At 40.4% G+C, this 18,053-nt stretch overlaps 1 protein-coding gene across 3 annotated transcripts in view; it reads right to left on the bottom strand.

Moving 5' to 3' along the window:
• Positions 1 to 2,307: 2,307 nt before the first annotated feature.
• The window catches only part of PLXDC2 (plexin domain containing 2), a 782,113-nt gene continuing 766,367 nt past the window's right edge, over positions 2,308 to 18,053 (bottom strand). For all 3 annotated transcript variants that reach the window (XM_073677477.1, XM_073677478.1, XM_073677479.1), the window contains 2 exons: positions 7,164 to 7,324; positions 2,308 to 4,302 (listed from right to left, as the gene is read on the bottom strand). In XM_073677477.1, the coding sequence (XP_073533578.1) occupies positions 4,186 to 4,302; positions 7,164 to 7,324 (278 nt within the window). In that variant the 3' untranslated portion in view covers positions 2,308 to 4,185. The remainder of the gene's footprint in view (positions 4,303 to 7,163; positions 7,325 to 18,053) is intronic.

The following is an 18,053-nucleotide window of genomic DNA, read 5'->3' as shown; positions in this document are numbered from 1 at the left end:
TTCCTGGGGGGTGGTAAATGACAGCCAGTTGGAGGTTGGAGGGGGAGTAGATGCACACGCAGTGCACTTTAAAAGAGGGGAGAGTAATTGAGGGCGGCAGTGAGATATGGGTGAAGGAGCAGTTATCTGAGAGGAGGAAACCTATTCCTCCACCATGCTTGCCGGTGGGGCAGGGGGTATGGGAGAGGTGGAATCCGCCATACGAAAGTGCAGCAGGAGAGGCTGTGTCGGAGGGGGTGAGCCAGGTTTCAGTGATGCTGAGGAAGGAAAGATTGCTAGTGATGAAGAGGTCGTGAATGTAGGAAAGTTTGTTGCAGACGGAGAGAGCGTTCCATAGAGCTCCTGTTAGAGGGACTGGGGAAGCGAGGGCTGGGCGGATGGGTATATGGTTAGAATGGTTATGATAGTTTGGGATAGATCGAGGGTAGGAGGTGGAACTGATTGTATGGATGTGGTGAGGAGGGCCGGGATGTGGAGTGATTTTGCCGGCAGTGAGGAGGAGCAGAGAAAACGTTAATAGGTGGGAGCAGGAGAGGGCATGAGGTGGCTGTCTGTGTTTGGAGACAAAGGATTGTATGCTGAGGAATAGCTCTGAGGAGGAGGTGAGATGGGTGGGGAGAATGGAGGGAGAGATGAAGAGTTCATTACTAGGTGTAGGGATTAAGGGTGGTTGGAAAAGGTGAAGGATTAAGGAGGCGAGAGTGAAAACAAACACAAACATTGTTTACTGTGATTTAGTATTCAGTTACCTTCAGTTCTAATAGACTCCTGGCCCACAATATATTTGTAACAGAATGCATTCAGCTGTGAACCAGAGGGGAGTGGTCTGTGCTCATCTTGATCAGCTGATTAAGGCTGAACCAGATGCTGGATAGTCAAAGGCTAGGTAAATAAGGTCATAAATGAAAGTGGGGGGTAGCTGGTGTAACTTGAAGAACATACCATTAGTAAATAGGAGCAGAAAGGTATAGAGAAGTCTGCATGGAAGTCAGGATGGGAAAGCTGAGTCACGTACCATTAGTAAATAGGATCAGAGAGGTATAGAGAAGTCTGCATGGAAGTCAGAATGGGAAAGCTGAGTCACGTACCTGTAAGAGGAATGGATAAACAGAGATGCTGATTAGAGTGCGGTGGTGGCAGGTAAGGTACAGTCTGCATGCATCATATTATTCAGGATTAATTCATATTTCTCACACTTAAGCAATGGGACACTTAAGGTGATGGACAGAGACTCCATGGTTGTTCCTTTTTGGACCATTTTTGGCTTTGACCCAGTCATCTACATATCACAATTTAGCAGATATGAAAGTTGCCGAGACTCCTATGCTTGTCCAAGAACAGACTAAGCACGTGGTGAGTAATATAAAGTATCACTTGACAGGTGCCTTTTTAACAAAATGATCAATGTTATCATTGCTGTCTATTTTACACAAATAAAACATTGACCCATTTAAAGGGTCTTATTTCCCAAAAATCAAGTTATCCTTTATCCTATAGATAGGCTATGAGAAGCGGATCGTTGCAGGTCCTATTGCTGGGACCCTCAGTGATTTCAAGATTGGGGATTTGGTACCTCTAAAATTAAGCTTTGCAACCCAGTCCTATATGGAGCGCCAGTGTGCATGCGAGGCCTGCAATCCATTTATTGTCTATGGGACCGCAGAGTATAGCACTCAGCTTTTTCCTGCAGTTACATAGAAAATTAATGGAGCTTAGGCCGCGCATGCTCCATTCATGATGGGCTGCAGTCACATTCTCATGGTTCCAAAGTCCTGATTTCAGAATTGTTGGGGTCCCAGCAGTTGTACCGCTAACAATCAGCCCATTTTTGGAAATAACTTACAGCACTCAGCTTTATCATGCACTTCCATTGAAAATTAATGGAGCTCAGGCCGCGCATGCTCCATTAACGATCACATTCTCATGGTTCCAATGTCATGATTTCAGAATTGTTGGGGTCCCAGGAGTTGTACCGCTAACAATCAGACCATTTTTGGAAATAACTTACAGCACTCAGCTTTATCATGCACTTTCATAGAAAATGAATGGAGCTCAGGCCGCGCATGCTCCATTCACGATGGGCTGCAGTCATGTTCTATTGGTTCCAAAGTCCTGATTTGAAAATTGTTGGGGTCCTAGCAGTTGTACCGCTAGCAATCAGCAAGTTTTTTGGAAATAACTTTTTACTTATGAACAGTAGCATTTCATACATTCCATGAATTGGCATGAACATGTGATTATGACATTCATACAAACTCATGAAAATACATGGCGCGTAACAAGGCAAAAAGATAAAGCGGACGTCTGTATGTTTACACTGTTTATTATTATAAGTTGACCTGTTGAAGACGTAGCATTTCTAGAAATGTTCCTGAGAAGACTTTGGGCAACATTTGCAAAGATCAGTTGACTTGATTTTATATTTCAAGCACTGGCTGCAGTAGTAAGTGTATGGTCATAATACATATACATGTACTGTTACTGTTTGGGTCCCTATGGAGGACTGGTTCTACTACACAGCATGCATCTTGAACAATTTATGGAGCTTTGGAAAGAAAATAATAGAACAAAGACTGGCCTGTCACATTAAAAAAAAATGAAGTATGGCAGAGCTTTTTGGTTTTATCCAAATTGCTGAGATGAATACGACGTGTGTGCAAGCAACTAATTTTCTTCTTGCAAAAGAGAGTATGCTAATACCTCATCAATAATTATCTGGCTTTCTTCCAGCCATGTCTTCTGTAGTGCAGATATTTTAAACCCTTACCTATCCACAAGATCATTTTCAGCTCTATGGACAGCGCCGTGATCTAAGACGTCATCACCATGCAGACTACATCGGAGAAACACTAGGTCTTTGTAAATGTTACAAGATAAACTAAAGAAAAATGGTGGTACAAAATATCTCACAAATATATTAACTTTATTAAATATAAAATATTATAACTGATTTTGTTAAAAAAACACAGAGTAATAACAAACCTCCCAAGGCTATAAGCAGTATATGTATTATGCCCACATATCTATTGCACTACATTCTCTAGTGGTCAACATTATACATCAAGAAGTAGAGTGTTGGATGCAAGCTTACATTATGGTAATGTGGAGTCCCAACATGTGTTTCACTCAGCTTCATCAGGGGGCATGTCAAAAAAGGAGCAGGAAAGTAAGTCTTTTTTGATGCGCCCCCTGATGAAGCTGGATGAAGCACAAGGCTACACCTAACAGGGCTCCATATCACCACTATGTAAGTTTGCATCCTACAATCTTTTACTTGATGTATAATCTTGACCACTAGGGAATGCACTGCACCAGATATGTGGGCATAACCATGTACTGCTTGTCCATTGAGCTATCTGTTTTTTAGCAAAATCATTTATAATATTTTATATTTAATAAAGTTGTATATTGTGAGATATTTTGTACCACCATTTTTCTTTTTGTTTGTCTTGTGATACTTAGGTGCATCTATCTTATTTAGCCAGATACTTTTGGTTATAGGAATATTGGTGTTTCCTAACTTTGTAAATGTTACCCATTGTCTGCAGCCCCCCGTACTCGTTCACAAATACAGCTTAAATTTTGATGACAGTGCTTGTAAAGGTTACCCCAGAGGTACCTATTTTTGGACATAAATAATAAGAATCACTTTGGCCACTTTTGTAATATTTAGATAAAGCACAATACTAAGCAGACAGCAATAAACCACTTGTATCATGGTCACGCATCTGGGTCATTGATGTCTATGTGCACGATTTGTAAAAATGGTTCCATAAATGCCTTATTCAGAACCCTTCATAATTCAATGCTAACATGTTGCATTGCCTGCTCATTAGCATTTGCTAGGCTGCGCCATTAATTGTCCATAAAATTTCCAATTTCCATATATATATCTCTTGTTGAAAGTCTCCTCTGAAGCCAGTAGAAGAGTCGTTGTCCGCTGACTACTGTTGTCCAGCTATGTTGCCCAGGACGTACTACTTAATTCCACAATAGGAAGACTACCGTGAGTGGCATTCGAACTTCAGAGCAAAGGAATCTTTCGTCTTGATCGAAGATCATGAGAAATACTCGTTCTGTCTCTGGATATAGGTAGCTCACAGCATTATTTTTCCTGGAAAATATATGCAAAAATTAAATGTCTTTCACCAGAAACCAGTACTGGTGCATTGTTCCAAAAAAAACTCAGCATTGCTCTGATACAATGAAGCCTTCTTTTTCTCCAACAGGTTCTACTTCAGCATAAGCAGGATGCCCTGATCCTCTCCTAAACTTCATTGCTGGCCACCTGCTTGGGCGTCTCTGTAAAGAAAGAAACGTGAAACGGTTGAAAACCCTTCATAAGATAAAAAGAGATCATTTTTACGGGGATCTTACGAGCTCATATTATCCAGTCTGACTAAAGTGGCAATGTCCATGCTTTTGTGCCTCGAGATGGATAAAGTGATTCCATCTGACTTCTTTTGGCCGGTTGTTTCCAAATCCTTTTTTTTCTATCGCTTTGGATGGATGTCCCGATGGAGCCAATAATGTATGGACCAAATGCAAAGTGAACCCAGCCTTAGCCATTCTGCTCTGTATAGCGGGCTATGTATACTGTCTATGAAGAGTAAAGCTGTCTAAACTCCTTAGATAGTGGTCGGCCAAACTGTTCTGCTACCAACAACTATTCCACAAAACCCTTCCATACACATGCGTGTATTCTCAATGTATGGAGGAGGAGTAAGCATCTGACAGCTTATCTGCTGTACTAAAATAATGAACATCTGAAAATCTAAAAATACCCATCCCTTCCTTCCCCGAAATTGATGTGGGTGAGGTTGGCCAACATTAATCTTGTCTGTATGGCCACTTTATGACTCAATGATAGACAGGGATACAACACAGAGAGGGCAAAAGGGGCATATTCCCCTGGACCATCACCATGTTGAGGCCTCTATTTTGGAGCAATTTGTATTTCAAATTGTTATATTAAATTTACATTATCAAGACATTTAGGCCTCCCATCTTTTGAAATCAGAAATGCATCCAAAATAGCATTTCTTTAGCAAGGTATGCAAAAAATTTGCCACTTTTAATGACCCGGGCAGGGCGAGTACCATCTGATTTTATTGTTTTAACACAACGATGACCAACAGTGGAAAACCCCTTTAAGAACTACTCTATAACAGTGTTTGATAGTCTTCCATTGGTGCTGAAGAAGAAAGATATGACAAGAGGTGTAGCTGGGACCATTGGCTTAAAATTTAGGGCAGAACATACAGTTGCTTTACGTGCCCCCCAAGGTTCATTGGAGTAGTAGTACAGCAAGTTGTTTCCTCTATGACGGGAGAACATTCAGGGGTTCCCATCATAAAAAAGACTGTGAATCAAAAAGCTATCATGGAACATTCATGAGACAAGTACGTGAATCCTATGAGGATGGGTAGTGGAATATATGTGAACGGAGTGAGAATTAAGAATTAAGAAACAAGTAAAAATCAAAAATAAATTGTAACTTCAAATGCAAATCAATATATAATTCTCTATTTCTCTAAAGTATTTTCCTCTCATGTACAAAGTATTATGCAAATTACTTTTCTCAAAAGTAACTGGTTTTCTTTGAAAAAAAAAATATATTTCACACTCTCGACTTTAAAGATGTAGTAAGAAAAGAGATTATTTGGCAAATAGTGAGCCTGGATCTCGGGAGTGCGGTGAGATCAGCATTCTGCACAAGGTCATCGCTCTTACTAAGATCTGACAGATATTTAATAAGTTATTGTAAAGTCAGATAGAAAACCTTTATCCAGCAAAAGACAGATCTGATGTTCATGAAAGAAACATGTTTCAGTATATTGTGCCATCTGAGAACCCGGCGCAGGAATATGTTTACCATATTAACAATTTAGACAGCACATAGAAGACTCGGATATCATGTCAGATCAACACGTGTAGGTCTTATGTGAGGTTTCCATGAGCCCAATAAATGTATTTATCAGAGGGAGCTTGGGTGCTGTAAATGACATAATACTGATAAAATGATGGTCCCCAGAATATATTGGGTATGTGCATACAGAGGTTTTTTTGAGGTGGTCAAAAAAAGACAAATTTTCTAGTGGAAACGGCTTCTGGAAACTCTCCTTTTAAAAGGCACGTGCACATGGCATCTTTAAGATGCCGGTGGAACTGAAGAGTTTTTTAAGGAAAGTTGCTTTAGGAAAAAGCGGCTTTGTTGGCGGTCTTGGCATAATTCCAGGGGGACTCAGGACATGAAATGCACAGTGACCTCTGAGGCCTGTTTGCACCCGGATGTCCCGGCCTGGAGTGAATAGGCTGGAGCTATGATGGCAGTAAAAAGAGGCCCAGAGGACCAGCAGCACTGCCTGCCATCTGGTCATTTTCTTTCCACTTTCACATCTTCGACCTGCTCACTGTAGACTGGGATTTCCAGCTGCATCCAGGCCTCAGAGATCACTGCGCATTGCACATCCATGACGTAATGACATCAAGAATACCTGGGCACAGCCGGAAGTCCCACCTTAGAGTGAACAGGACAGGAGATGTGGACCATGTCGGGGGAAAGCTGCTTCTGGAAAAAGCCAGTGGTCTTTTTCCTGAAGCAGCTTTGTTGGTGGTCCTGACATAATTTCAGGTCGCCTGTTCTTGCCTAGAAGTCCCAGCCTAGATTGAATAGGCTGGAGATATGACAGCAGAAATAAGACACCTTGAAGGCCAGCAGCACTGCCTGCCATCTGGTCATCTTCTTTCCACTTTCACGTTTTCGACTTGCTCATTCTAGGCCAGGACTTACAACTGCAAGTAGGCTTCAGAGGCCACTACATCTGTGATGTCACAACGCCAAGACCTGGTCTCAGCCAGAAGTCCCAGCTTAGAGTGAACAGGCCGGGAGATGCAGATCATATTGGGGGAAAGAGTAGGCTGCTCTGAGGATGGACGATGGGCTGCATGGAGTGGACTACCCAGGCTGGTGAGTGAGGTGAGAATAAGTTATGTATAGGAGTAGAATTCAGTTCTGCTTCCATAAATTCGTTCATCTCTGATAACTTCTCTTCACCAGACGACCCCTTTTAATGCAGGTAAGAAAATGGTCTATAATTGAGCTCAGTCTTGTGAAGTCTCCAGAATCCTAACTCTTTAGGAGAAATATATAATAAACTTACTTCAATGAAAAAGAGACTTGCAGAAGATGTCGGGTGATGGTACATGTAAATTGTTACAAGGATGGCAGCGACAACCACCAGTACGAGTACAAGTATTCCTATAATTAATCCCGTGTGCAAAGACCCGCGCTGCTTCTCCGCTGCACTGTCATCCGTCGAAGCTGCAAGGTGAGAAGAAAACACGACAAGACAGAATGAAGAACGAAACTTTGCTTTAAGAAATATGGCACATTTATACATTGCAGCCTCTGGTGCATATTAATAGAAAATATAAAACTATAAGTTGGCCACATCTGTGTGGCGGCTTTAGCTTACAATGAAAGCCACAATGTAAGATCTATTGCAAGATAGACTCCAACTCTATTGAGTCTGTCAGGTTCTATTATTTCTCATTAAACATGAATATTAAACAATATTTAGAACACTTTGGGCCTGATTTATCAAGACTGGCGATTTTCGCACTGGTCAAGGGCGTGGTGGCGTCAGATGCTCCTGATTCATGAAGAGGTGCATGCCTCCTAACAATTCAGAAGCATCTGACAAGTGACTTGTGCCTCTGTGCGCAACACCAGAAATCTCTTACTCTATTCAGGGACTGGAGTGACATTTCTGGCAGAAGGAACACCACGGCATGCCATGAATTAGATGAGCAGTGGGGTCCTGGTACCGCCGCTCCCACCTATTCTGCCCAAGCTCCACCCAGTTCTACAGAAACTGGTGTGAAAAGCCAAAAGTCACAAAACTTTGGCACAACTTTGAGTTGTTAATTTCAAGGATTTAATGCTTTTTTTGTCACAAAAAACTTTGATGAATGGGGCCCTTAGGCTTTGTTCACCCACTGTTGCTGTCATGCATTTTTGAAGTTCGTGGCAAAAACTATGGAGGCTATTCATGAAGGTGTTTATGCTAGAAATCTGGCATAAACACATTAATAAGTTGCAACATTTTTGCTCAACTCAGACGTTGCGCAAACATATTGCTACTTTTGGCATTCACATGTTAGTCCCACCCAACTTTGCCAATATGGGGGCAGGATAAGTAGGACATTTGTGGGACGGGACGTCACACCCACCCATCAAATTCATCATATTACACTGACATATATTTCTGGCGGCGGCACATACTGGGTAACAAATGCGCCTAAATCATTAAGTGGCACACGCCACTTAATGAATCAGATGACTGTGAGTGCCTCATTAAGACTGGGGTGAGCTACGCCGGTTAAAGACTGGAGTAAGATTTGTGGCATAAGGAATGCCGCCACTTGTCATGAATTTGACGAGCAAGGGATGCACACACACAGCCCCACCCCAGCTCCGCCCACTTAATCAGATCTGGGTAAAAATGGTTTGAAAAAAAGTCTCAAAATGTTAGTGCAAACTCTGGTTGCAAAAAGTTTTGTGACTTTTCAAAGAATTCTGGTGAAAAAGCTTTGATGAATCAAGGCCTAAGAGTTGATATTCTATTTGACTGTAAAACTTTACATATTTTTCCGGGATTTCACCTCGATTTCTGCAAAGCCGCAATTTTTTGAATTTTGCTTTAAAAACAAAGCATTTTGACTGCAACTTCAGAAAACTACAGCAAAAAAAAAATAAAAATTCACCTCGGCAGTGATGCCTTAATTTAAATTTCTAAATAAAAAGCTTAAAAATGGCAAAACTGAAAATAAAAAGCAAATCAATTTCTCTAAGAATAACATGACATAATAAATTAAAAACAATAAATGTCTCCATCAGTCACTCTTACAGTCAAACTTTTTCAGTGACTACTTTGCCAAGACTTGTAGGGAATATGAATATGTTGTTTAATGTCACAGATAAATGTCCCTTTGGGGCCAATATATATTTCTTTACTATTTAATTGCTGGTTTAAACACATGACACCTTACATCTGCTTTAAAAACTAATGATACAAACAGTAGTGATAAATCCGCCGTAGCATAAAAACATAAATTGTCATAACTTGTAAGATATAAATTCTTCCATCATCCAAAAAGTGAAGACGCTTCATTAGCCGATGTTTTATTGCCTCCAGTTGTGTAAACAAAATATATCTGAAAGCAATTTGGACACAGCGAGCGCCTTAATTACACAGATAATAAATGAGATTTCATCTTTTTTCACCATAAATCAGCAGAGTTGCCCTGCAGACAGTACACATACTCCCATTGTCAGTACAAAGTCGTAATTGATCAATGTCTAAAATATTTACATAGGCCAGAGAGTGATGAATAATGGAGAATGGAGAGAAGTCCATACTTACTAAAAACTTGTAAATACTAATGGAATTGGTGTAAGTTTAAGTTACCACTTGATTAACCTTTTTGCTATCGGAACAATTTTCTCATTTTTTACAAAAAAAAATCTGACTTATAAAATAATATCATAATATAAGGGTATGTGCATGTGGGGTTTATTGAGATTTTTGTTTGGAACAGGTTAGCTCCAAAAAATGCCTGAAAAATTGCTTGAAATACAATTGACAGACTCTTCCTGTTCATTTCTATTGTAAAACCACCTTGGTGTTCTTCATATGTTCAGTCTATTATTTTTTTGCTTCAGGTTTTCAAAGACACTTGTTGGTAAAAAAGAAAGCGCATGTCACTTTGAGGCATTTCCTGATGGAATTTATTCTAATCAAAAGGAAGCAAAAACAAAAAAGGTTCAGGAAAAGATTTCTCCTAAAACCCTTCAAAAACTTTAGGAAAGTCTTCAAGAAGATCTGTCACTTGCTCAAAAAATGTATTTCATCCGTTACATAAGCTCCCCAGGATTCTGTTACTTTTTTCCACTTGGTACTGCGTTGCTCCATTGCAGGAGATATTCACATTTGTTTCTTCTGGAGTGCACTATGTGAAATCTCTGCTTGCAGTCCAACTGAGCGTTTCTTCAGAGTCTTCCCTTTGTGTACAATATTACCCCTCCCTCCTAGACGATGCCAATCACAGCAGCTTATCTAGCAGTCTCACATGCTGCTGAGCTGTGATTGGCAGCATCAGTAAGAGAAGGGTAAAAGCACACGCCCCAAGAGAAGACTCTGAAAAAATACCCAGTTGCACTGCAAGCAGAGATTTCCCATGCTGTGCTCCAGAATAAACAAATGTGAATATCTCTGTAAAAGAGTGACGCAGCGCAAAATGGAAAAGAATAGCAGAATCAGGGGATCTCAGTTATTTTTAAAAGGTATTTAGATTAATTTTTTTTGAGCAAGTGACAGGTTATCTTTAACCCTTTCACCACCTTGGGTTTTTCTGTTTTGCATTACTTTTTTTGCTCCTCTTCTTTCCAGAGCCATAACTTTTTTATTTTTTGCTCGCCGAACTGACGTTTTTATTGATACAATTTTGGGGTTGATACAATATTTTGATCGCTTGTTATTGAATTTTATTGCAATGTTGGGGCTACCAAAAAACTTAATTCTGACTTTTTGATTTTTTACGCCTTTTACCAATCGGATTAATTCTTTCTATATATTGATAGATCGGGCGATTGTGAACACGGCGATACCAAATATGTGTATATTTGATTTTTTTTAACGCTGGGCAGCATTCATAGCATCCCGACAATGATCGCTGCAGGGGTCTCCTGCAGACCCCAGGCTGTCATGCCAACACATCGGCGACCAGCAGTCATGTGACATGGGTGCCAATGGGCGGGAATAGTGAGGTCCTTCCGCCACAGCCACATTAAATGCCGCTATCAGAGATTGACAGTGAAATTTAACATGTTAACAACCGTGGGTAGATTGCGATTCCACCCGCGGCTGTTAGGGGCACATGACAGCTGATCAGATAAAAGAGGGGGATGCGACCTTGAACGTACTCATACTTCCAAGGTCGTTAAGGGGTTAAGGAAATGAAAAAGTGTTTTTCATAAAGTCGTTTCCACTAGAAAACATAGTTTTTTAATGCTTTTAAAAAAAAACTACCTCTATATGCACATACCTATGTATTGGCACATCATAAAAATTATGCCCATAACTTTCAAGTCATGGGAGCCTTCATGCAGTTTTGCTTCAAAGTATAAAAAAAAATGTAAAAAAATTGTGTTTGGGGCTATATATTTTTGGTTGCACTGTTTGGCATTTATCACTAGCTAAGTAATCATCATATAGACTAGGTGTCCTTTCTTGTACAGTTAATGTTTTCAATGCTTCTACAGCATAAATTAACTGTGGTTTATCTCATCTTTGGGAAGCTGATTTCAATTTCCCTAGCCACACACAGGCCTTATTACTGCCACACTTGTTCTCAATCAAGAAATCCCTTACCGTATTTTTCAGTCCATAAGAGGCACTTTTTTCCCCCCACATTTGGTCCGAATACAGACATTTGGTCTTATGGTCTGCATACAGGTTTACCGGAGAGTTGCGGTGGTGGTGGAGCGGGATCGCAAGGAAGCAGGGTCCCTCCATCTGGAAGTCGGCAACTGCAGAAGCTGTGTGATGCTGTTGGCCTAGTATCAGCGGTCAGGCAGAGCTTTCCTGGCAGCCACATGCGCAGACTAGGATCTTGACCCAGCCAAGATCTCAGCTACGCATGCGCTGCCTTCGGTGGCCATTTTCTTGAAGCAGTGGGCCTCAGGGAAATGGCCGTCGAGATCTCATACTGCGCATGTGCCGGCTCGGGCGGCCATTTTCCTGTAGACCATGGCTTCTGGAAGATGGCCCCTGGAAGAGCAGTGCACTGTGCTCTGCTTCATCACCGACACTGGGCCCACAGCATCTCACCGCTCCTGCTGCCGCCGGGTTCCTGAGGGAGGGACCCTGCTTCTAACTATGCCGTTCCACCACCACCGCAACCCCCTGCTGCTGGGGCACCGCCTTCTCCCACCCAAGGCACTCTGCTATGCTACACTTCTGCCACCTTCCTGAGGGACCCTGCCTCCTGTGACCCTCGCCCCACCACCCCCCAGGTAAGAGACCTACTATTTGGACTATAAGATGGACCTCCATCTTATAAAAAATATTTTTTCCTATTTTCCACCCCAAAATTTGGGGTGCATCTTATGGTCTACTGCGTTTTATAGTCCGAAAAATACGGTAAATAGGACCTGCCTGACAAAGTGAAGTAGACCAAAAGATTCTCAAAATCTAGACATCATGCTGCGATCCAAAAAAAATCAGGAACAAATGAGAAACAAAGTAATTGAGATCTATCAGTCTGGAAAAGGTTATAAAGCCATTTCTAAAGTTTTGTGACTCCAGCTTTACCACAGTGAGAGCCATTATCCACAAATTGCAAAAGCATGGAACGTTGGTGAACCTTTGAAGGAGTGTCCAGCCAACCAAAATTACCCCAAGAGCACAGCGGCGACTCATCCAAGAGGTCACAAAAGACCCCACAACATCATCCAAAGAACTGCAGGCCTCACTTGCCTCAGTTAAGGTCAGTGTTCATGATTCCACCATAAGAAAGAGACTGGATAAAAATGGCATGCACGGCAGAGTTCCAAGACGAAAACCACTGCTGAGCAAAAAGAACATAAAGGCTCATCTCAGTTTTGCTACATCTTGATAAGAGAATGGGAGAATACTCTGTGGACTGACGAGACAAAAGTTGAAATTTTTGGAAGTTGTATGTCCCATTACATCTGGCGTAGGAGTAACGCAGCATTTCAGAAAAGGAACATCATAACAACAGTAAAATATGGTGATGGTAGGGTGATGGTCTGAGGCTGTTTTGCTGCTTCAGGACCTGGAAAACCTGCTGTAGTAAATGGAACCATTAGTTCTGCTGTCTACCAAAAATTCCTCAAGGAGAATGTCTGGCCATCTGTTTGTGACCTCAAGCTGAAGCACACTGGGGTTATACAGCAGGACAATGCTCCAAAACACACCAGCCAGTCCACCTCTGAATGACTTAAGAAAAACAAAATTAAGACTTTGGAGTGGCCTAGTCAAAATTCTGACCTTAATCTGATTGAGATGCTGTGGCCGGACCTTAAAAAGGCGGTTCATGCTCGGAAACCCTCCAATGTGGCTGAATTACAACAATTTTGCAAAGATGATTGGCCAGAATTCCTCCAGAGCGTTGTAAAAGACTCACTGCCAGTTATCGCAAACGCTTGCTTGCAGTTGTTCTGTCTAAGGATGGCCCAACCAGTTATTAGGTTAAGGGGGCAATCACTTTTTTTCCCTTAATAATAAAGACCTCCATTTAAAAACTGCATTTTGTGGTTACTTGTGTTATCTTTGTCTAATATTTAAATCTGTTTTGTGATCTGAAACATTTAAGTGTGAGAAACATGAAAAAAGAATAAGAAATCAGGAAGGGGGCAAACACTTTTTCACACCCCTATATATCTTGGGGAAGGTAAGTAGTCGAGATACCAGGGCACAAGTAGATAAAGATAGGATTGTGGGATGCGAGTCTCTGGAGATTCTGTTATTTCCATTATTGCTCCTGAGTCCTGACTGTGTTCTTTTAAAGAGAATCTGTCAGTAATATTTTCCCTTTTTAATCCATGGGTACTGCAGAATAGGGCAGAATAAGTTGAAACATTCCCAATGAAATCTATTTTGTAGCCATCCAGTACTCCATTGTGCTAAAATTTATCTTTTTTAAAAAAGAAAATTAGGCACACAAGTGTACCGGTGGGCACGTTACATTTTATGGAGTCAAATTTTAAGAGTGGATGTTTGCATGTGCACATTATTCTTCAGCAAACTTATAAAAAAAACACATTAATGCAAAGATCTACAGTGAAACTCTCTAAGCAGCTCTGAGGTCTATAAAAAGCCACTTTTAATGCTTTACTGTTATCGAGCGTGACACAGATTTAACCAGCCCAGTCTATTCTATAATATAATCTGCCTGGTTTGATACAAACAAGTTCATTATGGAACTTTTTTATTTCAATTGCCTCAACAAAAATTGCATTTCCAAACCAAATAATTCTCTAAACCGATCCACCGCAGTAATATACTGGAATAGAAATCTGGATTGCAAAGAACACATCTGAGTAAGATGTAAGTCAGGGAGAAGATTGCTTCATATAACACAGTAAAGTCAGAATCAATTTTTGAATGACGTTTCTATTTTCAAGTAATAAAGTCCTGGTTGGTTAGGGGATATACGCTTATCGGTAGACCATAATGACTATTATGGAAAGCTGATCATTTCAACAATAAAGTTCTAGCTTTTTCAATTTGAGATATTTTATAGATTCTGAAAAAGAATGTAAAATGTATAATTACCAACATTCAGATCCCAAATTGTGGGACATTCCAAACTCAACCCTGTTCCACTCCTACCCACTTAAAAAACTTCCGATTTTTTAAAATCTTTATAAACTCCACTTCTTTACTGTCCTATCTGTGGAACAGTCCTGCAAAAAAAGGGACTGTTGGATTGTATACAGTTACTAACTATAAACTGGACAACAAAAAAAATTGGAAAACCGGAAGTGGAAATCTGACAGATCATAGCAGATCATAACAGAACATGACGAAAAATAATGAATCATTATGGATGACAATAGATAGGAAGAACAGCACACCAAACGGCACCAAAACAATGCTCCAATTGTGATTTATTTATATTTTCTCATGTCCAAAATTCACACTGCACTAGATAAAATGTTATGGCAACGTTTCGGGTATCGACCCCTTCATCAGAAATAAAGGAATAAAGCAATGGACGTTGACTGTGGTATTAAGTCCCAGGACTGGAGTGGGATTCTCCAAGAAGCAGATCTTAAACTGTTGTGAAGAGAAGAAAAGTATGGCATCCTCATCATCACTATAAGCCTGATGAAGGGTGAAATACCTGAAACATCTAGATTGGTGACAATATTGGACATAAGAAAATATAAAGAAATCACAATTGGAGCGTTCTTTGGCGCCATTTCTTGTGCTGTTCTTCCTGTGCCTTAGAACTAAGTGTCAGCTCCACTGGAACAAAGGCCCACTTCCATCCAAACAACAGTTCAGGAGAGAGCGTCCTTTACTGTTCTGTAATTTGTTTATTTTACTCACTTATACAGCGCCATTAATTCCAAAGTGCTTTACAGACATTATCGACACGGTCCCCATTGGGGCTCACAATCTAGATTCCCTATCAGTATGTCTCTGTAGTGTTGGAGGAAACTGGAGAACCCGGAGGAAACCCACGCAAACACGAGGAGAACATGCAAATTCCTTGCAGATGTTTTCCTTGGTGGGATTTGAATCCAGGACCCCAGCGCTACAAGGCTGCAGTGCTAACCACTGAGCCACTGTGCTGCCTCTACCAAACCGTGATGGACTGTAATAGATTTGGATAATCCCAAATCATAGGGAATCATAAAGGACATAATCCTGCTTTTTAACATTTTGAAATGGCTTTGTGCAAGATTCCAGACTATGGCGGGCTTCTGAATTAATTCATGACTATGCGCCAATTTTGAAAGTCATGCTCCTTCCATGTCCTTTTCCCACCCTCTGAATATGTTTCTGTATACCTGAGCTCAGACTGGTCATGCTAGATCATATCGGACCCAACATTTTGATTTTATTAAATTAGTTTTCCACATTGTCATAATCAAACCGACTTGAATGTAAGGCCTTGTGCACACTACCATATTAAACCATCTTTAAGGGAATCTGTCGCCAGGTTTTGCTACCCATGAGAGCAGCATGATGTAGCGGTAGAGACCTTAATTGCAGTGATGTGGCACTTACTGAGCTGCTTGCTGTCATTTTTTATAAAATCCTTTATTTATCTGTTGTAGATCTAGCAGTTCTCTGAATGCTGAGCTCTGTATAACCACACCCACACCACTGATTGGTAGCTTTCTGTGTACACTGTGCATAGGTAGACAGCTGCCAATCAGTGGTGGAGGCGGGGTTAGACTTCTTGGCTTCATGTTTACTAGTCTTCTAGTGATATTATCCTGCTGTTAAAACAGTGATTTAATGAAAACTACATCAAGCAGCCCAAAAAGTGACACATCACTGGAATCAGGGTCTCTGTCTCTACATTGTTCTGCTCTCAGATTAGGTAGCAAAAACCTGCTGACTGATCCCCTTTATGAAGTTAATACATTTCCATAGGATAGGTGAAAACTTGCTGATCAGAAGGGGTCCAACCTTTGAGACCCTCACCAATCCCAAGAATGGGGTTCTGCAGATTGTAGTCTGAATTGAAAGGTAGGGGGTAAGCACCTCAAAACTCTATGAGTCTGCCAGAAAAAGCTGAGCATTGTCTGCTCCTTTCAGATGGGACTCGGTAAAGCTTAGATCTTGGGATCACTGAGTGTCCCAGAGGTTGGACCTCCATGATCAACAAGTTACCATTCCAGTGGATAGGTGATATCATCTAAAGATTGGAGTTACCCTGTGAGGTTTTGAGACGTACAGAGCTGTAGAGGTGCACAGAGCGTATGCTGTTCCTCCACAGTACGCCATATTATCGCATTATTCCATCATGGAAGCATTGACCTTAGAGGAGTATGGCAGACGCACCATATGGCACCAGTCTTGATCAGCCCTGTGTGTCTCTATTCAGTCTATACCCATGTTACACCCAAGTTCATTGGACTTTACTTTGTTTCATTACTTTTTTGTAAATGGAGAAATAAACATTAACTTTTATATGATTATTTCTATTGAAGTTGTAATTCTCTACAAAGATTAACTTTATCGGGAAAAGATGGACAACTGCAAAACACGAATCTGCTTATTCAATCTAAATCCTCCTTTTTACTTTATAAAGAAAATATCGTGAACCACAAGCGTTTGCTGATACTCTCCACAGTTATCTCTAATCCAAATAGACAATTCTCTGTGGTCCAGGTGGTAAAGATATTAAAAACAGTGAGATAAGAATAAAACAACGAGGACTCGGCATGTCGAAGATTGAAGATCTGCTCACGAAAGAGGAAATCACTCTAATCTATTGTGGTATTTTTTTTTTAGTATTTAGTAGTAAGACAATCCCGTCACTTCAAAGTGTCAGCGCGGTCCACGATACGCCTGTGATCACAGGGAACGTCTACAAGGTGACAACAAGGACCAAATTATCGGAGGCGCATTCATTTGGTTAACGAAATCAGAAATGGGCTTCAAAGAATAAACAAAAATACTAAAAAAAAACAAAGAGCGCAAAAGTCATAAAAAAAAATAATAATAACTGTAATGGAAGCAACAAAAAAATAAGTGTTGATTTCCATAATCAGAACTGGAATCGTTCACCTCAAGGTTACACCTCTCAAGAGAAATTGATTTTAATCTGTTTTCGCTGAGACAATAAACAAAGCTGTCAACTTTGAAAATAAGCGATGCCACATATATCAAGTGACAGTTCCTAAGTATGAGAATTGCAACCGCTTCCTAGAGGTTTCTTGGAGGGAAAAACTTTATTACAATCGCTATTGAGCAGCTGGTCTTACAAATTAAAGGTTAACCAACTGGGTGGAATGTCAAAAAAGTAATTGGATGTACGGATGTCCTGCATTTTTCTAAGCCTAATGTACTTACTATATCTTATGCATTATGCAAACACATAAAGAGGAGCATCTGGACAGATGAAATATTGATAAAGTGATTAAAATAAAAAAGGCAATTAATACATTAAGATGTATATAAAGGAAATAAGGTACACATAGAAAAATATATTGATATGATATTATGGAGCCACAGGCAATGCATAGACTACCATACATCATTGTATTACCGAAAAGTTCTTAGTAAAGTCGAAGCTACATTCAAACAGTGTAGAACAGAGCTCCATGAACAATAGAAGTTGTATAATGACTCCAAACAAAAAGTTGTTCCAAGGTTGTATGGGGCTGAATGAAGACTGTGTGTATGAGCCCTAAAAGTGATGATCTGGAAAAATATATAATTATTATACACCTAAAAAAGCACTTTTATCTGTATGTTCACTTAGATAAATGCCGGTATATT

Source organism: Phyllobates terribilis, unplaced genomic scaffold (genome assembly GCF_046119375.1).
Source record: "Phyllobates terribilis strain yellow unplaced genomic scaffold, ASM4611937v1 Scaffold_4__5_contigs__length_816908805, whole genome shotgun sequence".
NCBI lineage: Eukaryota > Metazoa > Chordata > Amphibia > Anura > Dendrobatidae > Phyllobates > Phyllobates terribilis.
The sequence above is the reverse complement of the archived record's forward strand: the minus strand, read 5'-3'. Positions and strand labels throughout refer to the sequence as shown.